Source organism: Tachyglossus aculeatus, chromosome 3, assembly GCF_015852505.1.
Source record: "Tachyglossus aculeatus isolate mTacAcu1 chromosome 3, mTacAcu1.pri, whole genome shotgun sequence".
Taxonomy (NCBI): Eukaryota; Metazoa; Chordata; class Mammalia; order Monotremata; family Tachyglossidae; genus Tachyglossus; species Tachyglossus aculeatus.
In genome coordinates this window covers 24,503,298-24,523,040 of record NC_052068.1, presented here as the reverse complement: position 1 = coordinate 24,523,040, position 19,743 = coordinate 24,503,298, and the positions used below count along the sequence as shown (strand labels likewise).

The following is a 19,743-nucleotide window of genomic DNA, read 5'->3' as shown; positions in this document are numbered from 1 at the left end:
TTCTCTGATCATTCCAAACCTTTCTTGACTTTCACCTCCTGCATGAAGGTTGCCTAAAACCTTCTCCTGCTAGGTGGGAGGGTAGGAAAATGCTCACCTCTCTCAAATGTTTGCCTAATGTCTTTCACTTTGATGGTCACACAGATATATAAATTAAAAAATTAGAAATCGATTACTGAATGTTACCTACACATATGCCCAGTTCTCCTGTATGTTTTGTGTTCTCAAAAAACACCTCACTCGTCTGAAGGCATCCCATGCTTCTTCCTGGAAAAAGCCTATTTTCACCAGTAATGTACCCTAAGACCTATATCTGACTTTCAACGAAGAGGGACATGAGTTCATCCTTGAAGTTGAGACTACAAAGCTTCAGTCTCCTTTAGAATTTCTGGAACGACCGCACAAAATTGAAACCTCTTAAGCTCCGAAAGCAAGATGCTTTCTTAAAAGAGAAGTTGATGACATGCGAAGCTCCTTAGAGCACAAAGTTATCCCTGGTAATGCTGCCCTAACATACGTTCCTCTCAAGTCTTCCTGTCCTACCTATTTCTTGACTCAGAAGGTACTCAATGAACATCATTGATTCATTAACTGATGGAACCTCAGGGGCCCAGTTACTTGCCTATTAACTGGAATCGACACCAATTACTCCAAGAGTTGTCCTGGCCTAATAATAATTAATAATTATAGTGCTTGTTAAGCGCATACTGTGCACCAAGCACTGTTCTAAGCACTGAGAGTGATACAAGTTCATCAGGCGACACCGTCCCTGTCCCACGCGGGGCTCACACTCTTATCCTGTTTTATAGGTAACTGAGGCACAGAGAAGTTAAGTGACTTGTCCAAGGTCACAGAGCAGATACGTGGCAGAGCTGGGATTAGAACTTCTGATTCTCAGGCCCGTGCTCTATCCACTGAGCCATGCTGCTTGCTCTACTGAGCTGCTACTCCCTAGATCTCAGATGATCACCCAGTGGGGCTGCTCCTTTTCACAACGATTTCCCCCCACTGGTTCTGCTCAGAGAGAAAATGAAGAAATGGTTCAGTGAATCGGCCTGGGGATCTATCTCCCACCCTCTCCCCTGCCCAGAGTTTCTCCAAGATACGTACGCGTTCGGGAGCCAGTGGTGGGCCGCACCCAGGGAAGGAGGTGGCAACTGGAGGGCTGGAAGCCAAGACAATGAACAGCTCGGCACAACATGCTGAATGGCCTAGAATGATCAAAGTTACCTGAAGGTTATATTTAAAAAACAAAAAAAAAAATCAAGAAAGGCATGATCAAACTTCCCTACAGGTTACGAGAGAGGTCCCTGCTTCCTGCTCATCCTCTGAAAGTCTTTTATGGGACAAAATTTCATCCTGCAGCTTCCATTCCCTGGGATAAAAATTCAAGGCCGGACTGGGAGGTTGAGGGAACCCTGAGAACAAAACAAGGAGCACTGGAAATAACAAAAATCTCAGCCTAAATATCTCCAAAGGAAGTTAAGAAAAAATTCTGGAAGATATCCCCTTCTAGACTGTGAGCACACTGTTGGGTAGGGACCATCTCTATATGTTGCCAACTTGTACTTCCCAAGTGCTTAGTACAGTGCTCCGCACACAGTAAGCGCTCAATAAATACGATTGAATGAATGAATGAACGAACCCTCTAATTTCAAAATTAATCAGACAAATTCTGATTCCTACTCGTCTTGTACAACTTTTCCTCCCATCTTCAGCAAACCAAAGTGCAGGCTTTACTTCCTTCTATTCACTCATTCATTCAATCGTATTTATTGAGCGCTTACTGTGTGCAGAGGCCTGTACGAAGCGCTTGAGAAGTACAAGTCGGCAGACTGACCAACTGGAAGAATTTCTAGGGTCTCTATCATTTTTACTTGCCTGTCAACAACAATCACACTGCATTCACACTAGAGCTGGGGCCTTAGGTTCCTGTTCCTTTTGGTCTAAGGATATCGCAAGAACTGTGGGATTCTGATCGAAAGTTAAGAGAAGGGCAGGGACCCCAAGGCAGAGAGGATGTGCACGATGGGCTGCCTGGAGGGGCAGGAGATACTAAAAATGTAAAGGCCTTTTAGGTTTAAATGGAATGAGGGTTGCACAAGGATTGGCATGTGGTCATTCACTCGTTCAATCGCATTTATTGAGCGCTTACTGTGTGCAGAGCACTGTACTAAGTGCTTGAAAAGTACAATACACCAATAAAGAGACAATCTTCAGTAAGGTTTTGAGGGGGGTGGAAAGAGTAACTGTCTGATGGATTTGAGGTTAATCTTGCATGTGTCTTAACACTTAGTACAGTGCTTGGCACATAGTATGCGCTCATCAAAGAGAATAGTAATGACAATAGTGGGAGCGACAGGAGTGGAATTGCCCCGAGGCCCGGGGGGGGTGGCCTAAGGGGGCCCAGTGGGCCACGGTGGGAGCTGGGGTGGGGTCTCCCCTCATTCATTCAATTCAATCACATTTAATGAGCACTCACTGTGCACAGAGACAGGCAACAAAATAATCAATCAATCAATCGTATTTATTGAGCGCTTACTGTGTGCAGAGCACTGTACTAAGCGCTTGGGAAGTACAAGTTGGCAACATATAGAGACAGTCCCTACCCAACAGTGGGCTCACAGTCTAAAAGGGGGAGACAGGGAACAAAACCAAACAAACTAACAAAATAAAATAAATAGAATAGATATGTACAAGTAAAATAGAGTAATAAATATGTACAAACATATATACAGGTGCCGTGGGGAAGGGAAGGAGGTAAGACGGGGGGAATGGAGTGGGGGACGAGGGGGAAAGGAAGGAAGGGGCTCAGTCTGGGAAGGCCTCCTGGAGGAGGTGAGCTCTCAGTGGGCCTTGAAGGGAAGAAGAGAGCTAGCTTGGCGGATGGGAAGTAGACAAGTAGACAGGCGTCAATAGCATCAAAATAAATAGGATTATAGATAAATATACATCATTAATAAAAATAAATAGAATAACAAATACACACAAGTGCTGTGGGTTGGGGAAAGGGGCAGGGCAGAGGGAGGAAGGATGGGGAGGGGAGGAGGAGCAGAGGAAAAGGAAGGCCTCCGGGAAGTGAGGTCTCAGTAAGGCTTTGAAGCGGGGAAGAGAGCTCTTCTTCTTTTCTGCTTTTCTTCTCTGTACCCCCCAGAGAGAAGGAGGGCAGCCACACTGAAGCCCAACTCTGCTCTGCCCTGAAGGGGAAAGGCCCCCCGGAGAGAAAGAGGCTGTGTGCAGAGCACTATACTAAGCGCTTGGAAAGTACAATTCAGCAACAGATAGAGACAATCCCTACCCAACAAGGGGCTCACAGTCTAGAAGCGGGGAGACAGACAACAAAACAAAACAAAGCAGGTGGACAGGCATCAACATCATCAGTGTCAATAAACAGAATTATGGATACATACACATCATTAATAGAGTAGTAAATATGCACATATATACATAGATGCTGTGGGGTAGAGTAGAGGGAGTAGAGGCAATGGGGAGGATAGGAGGAGTAGAGGAAAAGGGGGGCTCAGTCGGGGAAGGCCTCCTGGAGGAGGTGAGCTTTTAGTAGGGCTTTGAAGGGGGGAGGTATCATCATCATCGTCAATCGTATTTATTGAGCGCTTACTATGTGCAGAGCACTGTACTAAGCGCTTGGGAAGTACAAATTGGCAACATATAGAGACAGTCCCTACCCAACAGTGGGCTCACAGTCTAAAAGGGGGAGACAGAGAACAAAACCAAACATACTAACAAAATAAAATAGAATAGATATGTACAAATAAATTAAGTAAATAAATAAATAGAGTAAAAAAATATGTACAAACATATATACATACATACAGGTGCTGTGGGGAAGGGAGGGAGGTAAGATGGGGGGATGGAGAGGGGGACGAGAGGGAGAGGAAGGAAGGGGCTCAGTCTGAGAAGGCCTCCTGGAGGAGGTGAGCTTTCAGCAGGGCCTTGAAGGGAGGAAGAGAGCTAGCTTGGCGGATGGGCAGAGGGAGGGCATTCCAGGCCAGAGGTAGGACTTGGTTGATGGCAGGACAGGTGAGAAAGAGCGCTTAGAACAGTGCTTGGCACATAGTAAGCGCTTAACAAATACCATTAAAAAAAAAAAGAGGCACAGTGAGGAGGTTAACGGCAGAGGGTGCGGGCTGGGTTGTAGAAGGAAAGAAGGGAGGTAAGGTTGTGGGGGCAAGGTCATGGAGAGCTTTGAAGTCCAGAGTGAGAAGCTTTTGCTTGATTCGAAGGTTGATAGGCAACCACTGGAGACTTTTGAGGAGGGGGTGACATGCCCACAGCGTTTCTGTGGGTGGTCCTCCCACCCACTTTCCTCCCCCTCCTCCCCAATCACTAATGACACTCAATAATAAAAATAACGATGGCATTTGTTAAGCACTTACTACATGCCAGGTACTGTACTAAGCGCTGGGGTGGTTACAAGCAAATCGAGTTGGACACAGGCCCTGTCCCATGTGGGGCTCTCAGTCTCAACTGCCATTTTATAGATGCGGTAACTGTGGCAGAGAAGTGAAATGAAGTGAAATGACTTGCCCTTAGCACTTAGTACAGTGCTCTGCACACAGTAAGCGCTCAATAAATATGATTGATTGATTGATTGCCCAAGATCACACAACAAACAAGTGGTGCCCATCTGCCCACCCATTCATTGCCCATCCGCCCAGCTAGCTCTCTTCCTCCCTTCAAGGCCCTACTGAGAGCTCACCTCCTCCAGGAGGCCTTCCCAGACTGAGCCCTTTCCTTCCTCTCCCCCTCGTCCCCCTCTCCATCCCCCCCATCTTACCTCCTTCCCTGCCCCACAGCACCTGTATATATGTATATATGTTTGTACATATTTATTACTCTATTTATTTATTTATTTTGCTTGTACATATCCATTCTATTTATTTTATTTTGTTAGTACGTTTGGTTTTGTTCTCTGTCTCCCCCTTTTAGACTGTGAGCCCACTGTTGGGTAGGGACTGTCTCTATATGTTGCCAACTTGTACTTCCCAAGCGCTTAGTACCGTGCTCTGCACACAGTAAGCGCTCAATGAATACGATTGATGATGATGATGAAGTGGTGGAGCTGGGATTAGAACCCATGACCTTCTGACTCCCAAGCCCGTGCTCCATCCATTACACCGCGTTGCTGTGGGTTTGTTGGGACCTGAGGAAATACTCTGGTAGTGAGGAGGAATGTGAACATATATATAGTAAGCAAGAGGCAAACAGTCCATCAGCACTCACACCCTCACTCCTATACAAACACCCACAGCCCAGCAATTGTATATTAACATCGCCAAGATCCGTCCTTTCCTCTCCATCAAAACCACCAGCTTGCTGGTTCAATCTGTCATCCTATCCTGACTGGATTACTGCATCAGCCTCCTCACTGATCTCCCAGACTCCTGTCTCTCCCCGCCTCAGTCTATACTTCACTCTGCTGCCCGGATCATCTTTGTGCAGAAACACTCTGGGCATGTTACTCCCCTCCTCAAAAATCTCCAGTGGCTACCAATCAATCTGCGCATCAGGCAGAAACTCCTTACCCTGGGCTTCCAGGCTGTCCATCCCCTCGCCCCTTCTACCTCACCTCCCTTCTTTCCTTCTCCAGCCCAGCCCGCACCCTCCACTCCTCTGCTGCTAACCTCCTCACTGGACCTCGTTCTTGCCTGTCTCGCCGTCGACCCCCGGCCCACGTTCCTTTTTTTTAATGGCATTTATTAAGCGCTTACTATGTGCAAAGCACTGTTCTAAGTGCCAGGGAGGCTACAAGATTATCAGGTTGTCCCTCATGGGGCTCACAGTCTCAATCCCCATTTTACAGATGAGGTAACTGAGGCACAGAGAAGTTAAGTGACTTGCCCAAAGTCACACAGCTGACAATTGGCGGAGCCGGGATTTGAACCCATGACCTCTGACTCCAAAGCCCGGGCTCTTTCCTACTGAGCCACGCTGCTTCTGTTCCTTCCCTGGCCTGGAATGCCCTCCCTCTGCACATCCACCAAACTAGCTCTCTTCCTCCCTTCAAAGCCCTACTGAGAGCTCACCTCCTCCAGGCCTTCCCAGATTGAGCCCCCTTTTCCCTCTCCCCCTCCCCATCCCCCGACTCTGCCCTACCTCCTTCCCCTCCCCACAGCACTTGTATATATTTGTACAGACTTACTTCTCTATTTTTACTTATACATATTTACTATTCTATTTTGTTAATGATGTACATATAGCTACAATTCTATTTGTTCTGACGATTTTGACACCTGTCTACATGTTTTGTTTTGTTGTCTGTCTCCCCCTTCTAGACTGTGAGCCCGCTGTTGGGTAGGGACCGTCTCTATATGTTGCCGACTTGTACTTCCCAAGTGCTTAGTACAGTTCTCTGCACACAGTAAGCGCTCAATAAATACGATTGAGCAAATGAATCAGTGGTATTTATTGATCACTTATTCTGTGCAGAGCACTGTACTAAGCACATGGGAGAGCACAATATAACAGAGTTGGGAGACACGCTCCCTGACCCCAAGGAGCTTACCTGGTAGATCAGCTTGGAAATGAAAATAGAAGTAAACTACAAATCAAAGCATGTTTGTTCATGTCCCTCTCCTGGGCCATAAAGCAGTGTCAAACCTTTTTCAGCAGGTCGGCATTGGATGTGCATTCATTTCTGTACTACAGTACCACCTCTCTGACTCCTCTCCCACCAGCCAGAAAAAGGATGGTTTCTAATAGCCATGTTTTAATGTCCACAGACTCAGTGAAAAGTTTTCATTAGTGCTTTATATAAAATGGCTTGGTGCCAAAGGAGAAAACAACATATCTCCATCACAACAGAGTTTACGGCACTGTACTTCATTTCACTTTGCAGCACAAAATGGATAGGCCTTATGGTATATTAGCAAAAAATTTCCTTAAAACTGAAGCCGAAGACATGTGAGGTTTTTCAGGGAGCAAAGTTATCCCTGGAAATCTGGCCCTCACATCTCCCTGGCCAACTCATTAGCAAAAAATTTCCTTAAAACTGAAGCCGATGACATGTTAGGTTTTTCAGGGAGCGAAGTTATCCCTGGAAATCTGGCCCTCACGTCTCCCTGGTCAACTCATCAGCAAAAAATTTCCTTAAAACTGAAGCCGATGACATGTTAGGTTTTTCAGGGAGCAAAGTTATTCCTGGAAATCTGGTCCTCACGTCTCCCTGGCCGACCCATTTCTTGACTCGGGATTTCTCTGGCTGCACCTTTCTCCTCTTCTCCATTTCTCCTAGAGAAGACTAGGTAAACTGTTTCACACGTTGGATCTTGGCTCCCTTCTTTGCCAGTTTTGAGCTTGGAAATGGTTAAGTTGGCTCTTCCCTTTCAAACTTTCCTAGTCATAAATGCTGCCTCATAAGGAAGCAGAGCTTCTTACTGTGTGGTTTTATTAGCGTTCTGAGCTGAGAGTTACTTGCTTTTCATAAGTGAACTTCATGTGGGACAGAGACTGTATTGTACCTATTTGGAGTAAGCCCTTAAATTCCAGTTATTATAAGGGAAGATGATGGTATGACAGGGAAGCCTATTCATCTGTGGGTCTAGTTTTTACAATCGATGTGTCACTAACACGGCGCTCCACACCACAACCATATAAATGTTGTCCTTTACTGACCTGATGGGCTTAGGGCTTGCAGTCCCTACAAGTCACTGCTTTAAAATTTAGCACTTGGTTTCCCTTCTTTCCCCAGTCCCCAAACTCCTCAATTTTGTAGGACTGGATAATTAATCAATCAATGGTACTTAGTGAGTGCTAACTGGATGCAAACCACTGTACCAGAGCTTGGGAAAGTACAGTTCAACAGAGTTGGGAGATGTGATCCCTGCCCACAAGGAGCTTATAGTCCTCAGAGGAAGTCAAACATCAAAATAGATTACAGACAGGCCTAAGAAGCGTCCACACTACTGCTACAATTTTTCACATGGGAACACTTGAGCAGAGTGAGAAAGAAGCATATACAACCACTTTCCCTTTTTTTATTTTTTGACCAGTGTGAGGTGGAGACCATGGTAGCTACCCTATTCTTGCTGCTATTCAATTTGACACCAAAAAGCAAGATCCAGTAGGTTGTCAGTTAATTATCAGGGCAAGTGAATTTCAGCTGATTTTTTTTTCCAGCTATGCCTTTTTTTTGCACAGTATTGGACTTCTTTAGCTCTCCATTATTGGTCTCATTTGGTCAAAATATGAGAACTTTTGGCAGTTTTATAAAATGAACATGCATGAATGTGACGTCTTTCCCAAATTTGATTGTATAATTTCCTACAGCTGTTCTCTTGGTAAATCCGTTGGTTTATTTCTTAATAATTGCCAAGAACAGAAAAAAAAAATAGAATTGATGTCCTCAGTTAAGAGTGGTTATTTGCCATGTCTTCATCCTTTTGTCTCCAGCATCTTTCCTCTCCATTCTAAACTCCACTTTGCTGCTTGGCTATCATTCGGTACCCGACTCTCCGCTTGACAAAATCCTCCAGTGGTTACCTATTTCTCCTCGCATCAAACAGCAACTCATGACCATTGAAGGCATTCCGACTGACTCACTTCCACTTCGTGGCTCAGTGGAAAGAGCACGGGCTTTGGAGTCAGAGGTCATGGGTTCGAATCCTGTCTCTGCCAATTGTCAGCTGTGTGACTTTGTGCAAGTCACTTCACTTCTCTGGGTTTCAGTTACCTCATCTATAAAATGGGGATTAAGACTGTGATTATCCCTGTGGGACAACCTGATCACCTTGTAACCTCCCCTGCGCTTAGAACAGTGCTTTGCACATAGTAAACGCTTCATAAATGCCATTATTATTATTATTGTTATTATCAGAAGAATCCTGGAAAATGGCTTGGTGGGCCAAGTATGCCCAGGAGGGCTAGGATCTGCCCACCTCTGCCCAGACCATCCCTTGGAAGACCAGATCAATGGTCTCCTCTAGGACTTTCCCTTGGCCACTAAAGCCTGCAAAGTGTCTACACTTTGTCTGTGCCTTGAACTCTATACAGTCTATTAGCTAGCTCTCTTCCTCCCTTCAAAGCCCTACTGAGAGCTCACCTCCTCCAGGAGGCTTTCCCAGACTGAGCCCCCTTTATCCTCTCCTCCTCCCCATCCCCCCCACCCTACCTCCTTCCCCTCCCTACAGCACCTGAATATATATCTGTACAGCTTTACTGCTCTATTTATTTTACTTGAACATATTTACTATTTATTTTGTTAAGGATGTGCATATAACTTTCATTCTATTTGTTCTGACGATTTGGACACCTGTCTCCATGTTTTGTTGTCCGTCTCCCCCTTCTAGACTGTGAGCCCGTTGAGGGGTAGGGACCGTCTCTATATATTGCCAACTTGTACTTCCCAAGTGTTTAGTCCAGTGCTCTGCACACAGTAAGCACTCAATAAATACGACAATGAATGAATGAATAACTCCTGCCCCGTGTCTTGCCTTCTGTGTGATCTTAGCAAGTTACTTAACTTCTCAATGTTTCAGTTTTCTCATGTGATTTTTTTCCCCCTCCAAATCTGAATTTTCCACATTCAACACATAGGTGCCCACACGGCCTGGACATCCTGCAAAACACCCCCTCCCCAACAAATGCAACATGTGCAAACACTCCCAAACATGCTACAAAACACACATGAACCCCTGGCAGCCTATAAAACACACACCCCTGGATGGTCTACAACACATATGAGCAAGCACCCCTACATGGATGGCCTAACACTCACACACAGACACACACACACACACAGACAGACAGACACACACACACACACACACACACACACACACAGGACAGCCTACAAAACAAACACGCAGGCACCCCGGTCGGCCATCAAACCACGCACACACCTGGATGGCCTTCAAAACACACACAGACACATACCTGAATGACCTCCAAAACAAACACACCTGGATGGCCTTCAACACACACCCGCACATCAGGTGGGCCTACCAAACACACATCTGGATACCCTACAAAATACACACATCTGGACTGCCTACAAAACACACATACACTTGAATGGCTTACAAAACATACACAAACACATCCTCCGCCTGGATGCCACTCAAAACCCAGACACACACGCACGCACACACAAATACATCCACTGTCTAGACAGCCTAAAAAACTCAGACACACACACACACACACACACACACACAAAAAAAAAAAACCCATCCTCTGACTGGACGGCCTACAAAACCCGGATTCATTCTCTCTCTCTCTCACCCCACACCAATTCCAACTGTCTGGATGGTCTGGATGTCACAGAAATTACGGACCCATGTGGGTCTGTTCCAGAGATGCAAACTGCCCCCTGTAAAATAGCGTGATGAGGGAATAGTCTAGAGAATTTGGCAAAGTGACATTTTTTGCTCTGCTAACCTTGCATTTTGAGCACGGGTGAAAATGCTTGGCAGAATTTTAGGGGATGTGACTTCAAGGTGCTATGGTATCCACAGCGCACAAATAGGGGTAGAAGTCCCGACTCCCCTTCCAGGAGGGCCTCCAGTGAGACACCAACACCCTCCCCCCCACTGCTCCTGAGAAAAAAAACAAACAAAAACAAACCTTAAAAATGGTCAGAAGGGTAAAAAAGGATATTCAATCAATCAATCAATCGTATTTATTGAGCGCTTACTATGTGCAGAGCACTGTACTAAGTGCTTGGGAAGTACAAATTGGCAACACATAGAGACAGTCCCTACCCAACAGTGGGCCCAAGCACACTGCAGACGGCTCTCAATCATTCCCCCACAGTCAGCGTGGCTGAGAAGCAGCGTGGCTCAGTGGAAAGAGCCCGGGCTTTGGAGTCAGAGGTCATGGGTTCGAATCCCGACTCCGCCACATGTCTGCTGTGTGACCTTGGGCAAGTCGCTTAACTTCTCTGAGCCTCAGTGACCTCATCTGTAAAATGGGGATTAAGACTGTGAGCCCCACGTGGGACAACCTGATCACCTTGTATCCCCCCCAGCGCTTAGAACAGTGCTCTGCACATAGTAAGCGCTTAACAAATGCCATCATTATTATTATTATTATTACCTAGATCCACACCTGGTTCTTTTCACATCCAATCACCCTTTAGCTTGTGGCCCTTCCTACTCAGCTGGATGTGGCCCACAGGAAATCCTCGTGGAGATATTACTCTATTTTACTCGTACATATCTATTCTATTTTATTTTGTTAGTATGTTTGGTTTTGTTCTCTGTCTCCCCCTTCCAGACTGTGAGCCCGCTGTTGGGTAGGGACCGTCTCTATATGTTGCCAACTTGTACGTCCCAAGCGCTTAGTACAGTGCTCTGCACGCAGTAAGCGCTCAATAAATACGATTGATGATGATGATGATGATGACTAGGGGGATTCTGAAAGCAGGTTTCTAAACTATGTCCTAAAATCCCCATCTTTTCTCTTGCTGATGTTCTGCAGGGCCAAACTAATGCTCGGGGAAAGGAAAGTACAGTATTTTACCTGTGAGGAGTCCCGAAAGAACAGCCAAGTTTATACTTCCACAACGTCCCCACAATCCAGTCCTTCTATATAAAGTTGTTAAATTCTTCTCTGGGAGGGTGAACTTTAGACCAAAATAAAAGCTGCTCCCCCTCACCCCCCCATCCCCGCCCCCGCTCACCCCAACAGTGATTTCCAGCCCCATACAGATCTTATCATCCCTTTACTGAAAGCAGACAGCTAAAGTACCTGTACACTTATCTTTCTCCAGATAAAGCCTTCCCTGTTTTGACCAGAGCATATTTCCAGGGCAGACATCTCACTTCAAAAAGGGAAAATCTTATCTCGCATTCTTTTGGTGGAGGATTGAACTTCACCCCCCCAACCTTCGCCCCAAAATAAATGCTTGATTTATCCCTAAGGCCGCTGCAGACATAAAAGGCAAAGTTGATCAGAAACGTAGCTACCTCCATGAGAAAGAGGAAGGAAGCTACGAGCCACAGAATTCTTACTCATTCATTCGTTCAATCGTACTTATTGAGCGCTTACTGTATGCAGAGCACTGTACTAAGCGCTTGGGAAGTCCAAGTTGGCAACATATAGAGACGGTCCCTACCCAACAGCGGGCTCACAGTCTAGAAGGGGGAGACAGAGAACAAAACCAAACATATTAACAAAATAAAATAAATAGAATAAATATGTACAAGTAAAATAGAGTAATAAATATGTACAAATATATATACATATATACAGGTGCTGTGGGGAGGATGGGGAGGGGGAGGAGGGGGAGAGAAAGGAGGGGGCTCAGTCTGGGAAGGCCTCCTGGAGGAGGTGAGCTCTCAGTAGGGCTTTGAAGGGAGGAAGAGAGCTAACTTGTGGCAAAGTGCTGCAAGAGACAGCAAGTGAATCATCATCATCATCAATCATATTTATTGAGTGCTTACTATGTGCAGAGCACTGTACTAAGCGCTTGGGAAGTACAAATTGGCAACATCTAGAGACAGTCCCTACCCAACAGTGGGCTCACAGTCTAAAAGGGGGAGACAGAGAACAAAACCAAACCTAGTAACAAAATAAAATAAATACAACAGATATGTACAAGTAAAATAGAGTAATAAATATGTACAAACATATATACATATATACAGGTGCTGTGGGGAAGGGAAGGAAGTAAGATGCAGATAGGGATCTTATCATTAAAGTGAATCGGATAGATAAAGTGAATCTGTCTCGGATAGAAGTAGGCTCGGCCAGCCCAGCTGCACAACATTATTAAACAATCAGTGATATTTACTGAGCATTTACTGTGTGCAAAGCACCAGACTAAGCACATGGGAAAGTACAATACAGTGGGGGGTAATAATAATAATAATTGGCATTTGTTAAGCGCTTACTATGTGCAAAGCACTGTTCTAAGCGCTGGGGAGGATACAGGGTGATCAGGTTGTCCCACGTGGGGCTCACAGTCTTCATCCCCACGTAGACCCGATCCCTGTCCACCTCCTTTCAATCTAGTGGGGGAGGCAAACGTGAAAATAAATTACAAGTCGGGGAATAATAAGAATAATAATAATGGCATTTATTAAGCGCTTACTATGTGCAAAGCACTGTTCTAAGCGCTGGGGAAACAACCGAACCATTTTAAATCCACTGAAAGGGAGAACTTCCCTGTGCGATGCAGCCTGCGGGATCTCTTCAGGATAACCCCGAGGCAGCTCCCTCGACTTCAGCAGCTGTCCACGTCGGCAAAGTGAAGTTCTCTGCACGCGTCAAGTGCTCAAAAAAATACCGGTGTTTGAGCCATCAAAAGTCGGTTGTCCCAGGCAAGGAAGGGAAGCCACTTTTGAATGCAGTGGATTTTTAGACTGTGAGCCCACTGTTGGGCAGGGACCGTCTCTATATGTTGCCAACTTGTACTTCCCAAGCGCTTAGTACAGTGCTCTGCACACAGTAAGCGCTCAATAAATACGATTGATGATGACGATAAGGCCAAACCTTCCTGAGGTCAACGGGACGTAGTGTGGCCTAGTGGGAAGAGCACGGGCCTGGGAATCAGAGGATCTGGCTCGGCCGACCGCCGCTGTGTGACCTTGGGCAAGTCACTTCACTTGGCCTCGGTTTCCTTAACAGTAAAACGGGGATTCAAACCCTGTTCTCCCTCCTACTTAAGACTGTGAGCTCCATTCATTCATTCATATTTATTGAGCGCTTACTGTGTGCAGAGCACTGTACTAAGCGCTTGGGAAGTACAATCAATCAATTTATTGAGCGCTTACTGTGTGCAGAGCACTGTACTAAGCGCTTGGGAAGTACAATCAATCAATCGTATTTATTGAGCGCTTACTGTGTGCAGAGCACTGGACTAAGTGCTTGGGAAGTACAAGCTGGCAACATATAGAGACGGTCCCTACCCAACAGGGGCTCACACTCTAGAAGGGGGAGATAACAGAATGAAACATATTAACAAAATAAAATGAATAGAATAAATATGTACAAGTAAAATAGAGTAATAAATATGCACAAACATATATACAGGTGCGGTGGGGAGGGGAAGGAAGTAAGGCGGTGGGGGGGGAGATGGAGGGGGGAGGAGGGGGAGAGGAAGGAGGGGAACCTTCTGTCCATGTGGGACAGAGACTTTCTTAATGGCGTTTGTTAAACACTTCATTCATTCATTCAATTGTACTTATCATCATCATCAATCGTATTTATTGAGCGTTTACTATGTGCAGAGCACTTATTGAGCGCTTACTGTGTGCAGAGCACTGGACTAAGCGCTTGGGAAGTACAAGTTGGCAACATATAGAGACAGTCCCTACCCAACAGCAGGCTCATGGTCTAAAAGGGGGAGACAGACAACAGAACAAAACATATTAACAAAATAAAATTAATAGAATAAATATGTTCAAGTAAAATAGAGTAATAAATATGTACAAACATATATACATAGATACAGGTGTGGTGGGATGGGGAGGGGGAGGAGGGGGAGACTAGAAGCATGTCTACCAACCCTGGTATATTGTACTCTCCCAAGCGCTTAGGACAATGCTCTGCACACAGCAATTCATTCATTCATTCAGTTGTATTTATTAAGCGTTTCCTGTCTGCAGAGCACTGTACTAAGCGCTTGGAAAAGTGCAATACAGCAACAGAGTGACAATCCCTGACCACAAACGAGCTCACAACCGGTGGGGTGGGAATGGTCATCAACACAAATAGACATCAAGATAAATAAATAAAATGACAGATAGAAATGAAAATTCTGTAGAGCGGGGAGAGAGTAAAGGGGGACAGTTGGGGAGACGCCGAAGGGAGTTGGAGATGAGGAAAAGTAAGTGAATGAAAGAAAAGTGGGGCCCACTCTGGGAAGGCCTCTTGGAGAAGCCTTTTCAATCAATCAATCAATCGTATTTATTGAGCACTTACAGTGTGCAGAGCACTGTACTAAGCGCTTGGGAAGTACAAGTTGGCAACATATAGAGACAGTCCCTACCCAACAGTGGGCTCACAGTCTAGAAGGGGGAGACAGAGAACAAAACAAAACATATTAACAAAATAAAAGAAATAGCTTTTCAGCACTTAGAACAGTGCTTTGCACATAGTAAGCGCTTAATAAATGCCATTATTATTATTATTATTATTCAACTGTATTCATGGATCGCTTACTGTGCGCAGAGCACCATATTCATTCATTCAATCGGATTTAGTGAGCACTTACTGTGTGCAGAGCACTGGACTAAGCGCTTGGGAAGTACAAGTTGGCAACATAAAGGGACGGTCCCTACCCAACAGCGGGCTCACAGACACTGTACTAAGTGCTTGGAAAGTACAATTTGTACTTCCCAAGCGCTTAGTACAGTGCTCTGCACATAGTAAGCGCTCAATAAATATGATTGACGATGATGATGATGATGATACAATACACCAATAAAGAGAGAGAGACAATCTTCAGTAAGGCTTTGGCAGGGTAGAGAGTAATTGTCTGATGGATCTGAAGTTAACTTGTATCTGCCTCAACACTTAGTACAGTGCTTGGCACATAGTAGGCGCTCATCAAATAGAGTAGTAATGATATATATATATATATATGTTGCCAACTTGTACTTCCCAAGTGCTTAGTACAGTGCTCTGCACACAGTAAGCGCTCAATAAATTCGATTGATTGATTGATATACCTGTATATATGTTTGTACATATTTATTACTCTATTTCTTTTACTTGTACATATCTATTCTATTTATTTTATTTTGTTAGTATGTTTGGTTTTGTTCTCCGTCTCCCCCTTTTACACTGTGAGCCCACTGTTGGGTAGGGACTGTCTCTATATGTTGCCAACTTGTACTTCCCAAGTGCTTAGTACAGTGCTCTGCACACAGTTAGTGCTCAATAAATACGATTGATTGATTGATATACCTGTATATATGTTTGTACATATTTATTACTCTATTTATTTTACTTGTACAGATCTATTCTATTCATTTTATTTTGTTAGTATGTTTGGTTTTGTTCTCTGTCTCCCCCTTTTAGACTGGGGGCCCACTGTTGGGTAGGGACCGTCTCTATATGTTGCCAACTTGGACTTCCCAAGCGCTTAGTACAGTGCTCTGCACACAGTAAGCGCTCAATAAATATGATTGATTGATTGATAATAATGATGAGAAGCAGCGTGGCTTAGTGGCAGGAGCCCCGGGCTTGGGATTCAAAGGTCGTGGGTTCTAATCCCGGTTCGGCCACATGTCAGTTGTGTGACTTCGGGCAAATCACTTGACTTCTCTGGGCCTCATTTCCTTCATCTGTAAAATGGGGATGGAGACTGTGAGCCCCACGTGGGACAACCCGATGACCCTGTATCTACCCCAGCGCTTAGAACAGTGCTTGGCACATAGTAAGGGCTTAACAAATACCATTATTATTATAATAGTGGGAGAGGCAACGATTACAGGAGAGGAACTGCCCTGAGGGAGCCAAGAGGCCCACGGTGGGAGGTGGGGTGGGGTCTCACCTCATTCATTCATTTAATCGTATTTATTGAGCGCTTACTGTGTGCAGAGCACTGTACTAAGCGCTTGGGAAGTACAAGTCAGCAACATAGAGACGGTCCCTACCCAACAATGGGCTCAAAGTCTAGAAAGGAGAGAAGACAGACAACAAAACAAAACGGGACAGGCGTCAAGACCAATCAATCAATCAACAGTATTTATTGAGCGCTTACTGTGTGCAGAGCACTGTACTAAGCGCTTGGGAAGTACAAGTTGGCAACATATAGAGACGGTCCATCAGAATGGATAAAGAGAATTATAGCTATATACACATCATTATAAAAATGCTCTGCACACAGTAAGCGCTCAATAAATACCATTGGAGGAATGAATTCAATTCAATCGTATTTATTGAGCGCTTACTGTGTGCAGAGCACTGCACTAAGCGCTTGGGAAGGACAAGTCGGCAACATCTAGAGACGGTCCCTACCCAACAACGGGCTCACAGTCTAGAAGGGGGAGACAGACAACAAAATAAAAACAAGTAGACGGGCGTCAATACCATCAGAATAAATAGAATTATAGCTATATACACATCATTAATAAAATAGAGTAATAAATTGTACAAATATACACATGTGCCATGGGGAGGGGAAGGAGCGAGGGCAGAGGGAGGGAGTGGGGGTGATGGGGAGGAAGAGCAGAGGAAAAAAAGGGGGGGCTCAGGCTGGGAATCAATCAATCGTATTTATTGAGCGCTTACTGTGTGCAGAGCACTGTACTAAGCGCTTGGGAAGTTCTGAGCGCTGGGGAGGTTATAAGGTGATCAGGTTGTCCCGGGGAGGGGGGGGGGGGAAATCACAGTCCTACCCCATTTTACGGATGAGGTAACAGGCACAGATAATAATAATAATAATGATAATAATAATAATAATGGCATCTGTCAAGCGCTTAGTAAGTGCAAAGCACCGTACTGAGCGCTGGGGAGGTTACAAGGTGATGAGGTTGTCCCATGGGTGGGGGCTTATAGTTTTCATCCCCATTTTACAGAGGAGTTCACTGAGGCCCAGAGAATAATAATGATGGCATTTATTAAGCGCTTAGTATGTGCAAAGCACCGTTCTAAGCGCTGGGGGGGGGGGGGTTACAAGGTGATGAGGTTGTCCCACGGTGGGGGGGGGGGGCTCCCAGTTTTCATCCCCATTTTGCAGATGGGGTAACTGAGGCCCAGAGAATAATGATGGCATTTATTAAGCGCTTATTATGTGCAAAACACCGTTCTAAGCGCTGGGGAGGTTACAAGGTGATCAGGTTGTCCCACGGTGGGAGGCTCCCAGTTTTCATCCCCATTTTACAGAGGAGGTCACTGAGGCCCAGAGAATAATGATGGCATCTGTTAAGCGCTTAGTATGCGCAAAGCACCGTTCTAAGCGCTGGGGGGGGGGGGCGGTTACAAGGTGATCAGGTTGTCCCATGGGTGGGGGCTCACGGTTTTCATCCCCATTTTGCAGATGGGGTCACTGAGGCCCAGAGAATAATAATGATGGCATTTATTAAGCGCTTAGCATGTACAAAGCACCGTTCTAAGCGCTGGGGGGGGGGGGTTTACAAGGTGATGAGGTTGTCCCACGGGGTGGGGGCTCACCGTTTTCATCCCCATTTTACAGAGGAGTTCACTGAGGCCCACAGAATAATAATGATGGCATTTATTAAGCGCTTAGCATGTGCAAAGCACCGTTCTAAGCGCTGGGGGGGGGGGGGGTTACAAGGTGATGAGGTTGTCCCACGGTGGGGGGCGGCTCCCAGTTTTCATCCCCTTTTTACAGATGGGGTAACTGAGGCCCAGGGAATAATAATGATGGCATTTATTAAGCGCTTAGCATGTACAAAGCACCGTTCTAAGCGCTGGGGGGGGGGGGGTTACAAGGTGATGAGGTTGTCCCACGGTGGGGGGGGGCTCCCAGTTTTAATCCCCATTTTGCAGATGGGGTAACTGAGGCCCAGGGAATAATAATGATGGCATTTATTAAGCGCTTAGCATGTACAAAGCACCGTTCTAAGCGCTGGGGGGGGGGGGTTACAAGGTGATGAGGTTGTCCCACGGTGGGGGGGGCTCCCAGTTTTAATCCCCATTTTGCAGATGGGGTAACTGAGGCCCAGGGAATAATAATGATGGCATTTATTAAGCGCTTAGTATGTGCAAAGCACCGTTTTAAGCGCTGGGGGGGGGGTTACAAGGTGATGAGGTTGTCCCAAGGTGGGGGGGGCTCCCAGTTTTCATCCCCATTTTGCAGATGGGGTAACTGAGGCCCAGGGAATAATAATGATGGCATTTATTAAGCGCTTAGTATGTGCAAAGCACCGTTTTAAGCGCTGGGGGGGGGGTTACAAGGTGATGAGGTTGTCCCACGGTGGGGGGGGGGGGCTCCCAGTTTTCATCCCCATTTTGCAGATGGGGTAACTGAGGCCCAGGGAATAATAATGATGGCATTTATTAAGCGCTTAGTATGTGCAAAGCACCGTTCTAAGCGCTGGGGGGGGGGGGTTACAAGGTGATGAGGTTGTCCCACGGTGGGGGGGGGGGGGGCTCCCAGTTTTCATCCCCATTTTGCAGATGGGGTAACCGAGGCCCAGAGAAGTGAGCTGCCCAGAGTCCGGGGGCTGTCGGGGTTGTTACGGCGGCCGTTTGGGTCCCGGGGAGGGGGGAGGGGTCCGTACCTGGCGGGGGGGGGGGGGGCTCCTCCTCCTCCTCCTCCGGGCCGCCCTCCGGCCTGCGGGCCCCTCGGCCGCCCAGCGCCCGCCGCGCGACTCGGCGCAAGCGCAGAAGCGTCCGGGCCGGCCCCGCGCCGCGCTTTCTGCGTCAGCCGCTACGGGGAATCCGCGCCGGGCTCCACGTGGCGGGACACCACGCTAGCGGGGGACACGCCCCCTACCGTCGGCCTCACCTCCAGCAGGGGACACGCCCCCTAGCGCCGGCCCCATCCCTAGCGCGGGATACGCCCCCAAGCGCCGGCCCCGCCCCTAGCGCGGGACACGCCCCCGAACGCCGGCACCGCCCCTAGCGCGGGACACGCCCACTAGCGCCGGCCTCGCCCCTAGCGGGGACACCCCCCCAGCACCGGCCCCGCCCCTAGCGCGGGACACGCCCCCTACCGCCGGCCCCTCCCCTAACAGAGGACACGCGCCCCCTAGCGCCGGCCCCGCCCCTAGCACGGGACACGCCCCCTGGCGCCGGCCCCGCCCCTAGCACGGGACACGCCCCCTTGCGCCGGCCCCGCCCTTAGCACGGGACACGCCCCCTAGC

The 19,743-nt window shown here is 46.9% G+C and overlaps 1 protein-coding gene across 4 annotated transcripts in view; it reads right to left on the bottom strand.

Moving 5' to 3' along the window:
* The window catches only part of ALDH18A1 (aldehyde dehydrogenase 18 family member A1), a 49,890-nt gene extending 39,403 nt beyond the window's left edge, over positions 1-10,487 (bottom strand). For 3 of the 4 annotated variants that reach the window (XM_038743783.1, XM_038743786.1, XM_038743787.1), the window contains exons 1-2: positions 10,399-10,487; positions 1,111-1,211 (exon numbers count right to left, since the gene is read on the bottom strand). In XM_038743783.1, coding sequence (XP_038599711.1) covers positions 1,111-1,201 — 91 coding nt within the window. In that variant the 5' untranslated portion in view covers positions 1,202-1,211; positions 10,399-10,487. Of the gene's footprint in view, positions 1-1,110; positions 1,212-10,398 lie in introns of those variants that run through there. The other variant, XM_038743784.1, reaches the window with a different exon arrangement.
* Positions 10,488-19,743: the final 9,256 nt, after the last annotated feature.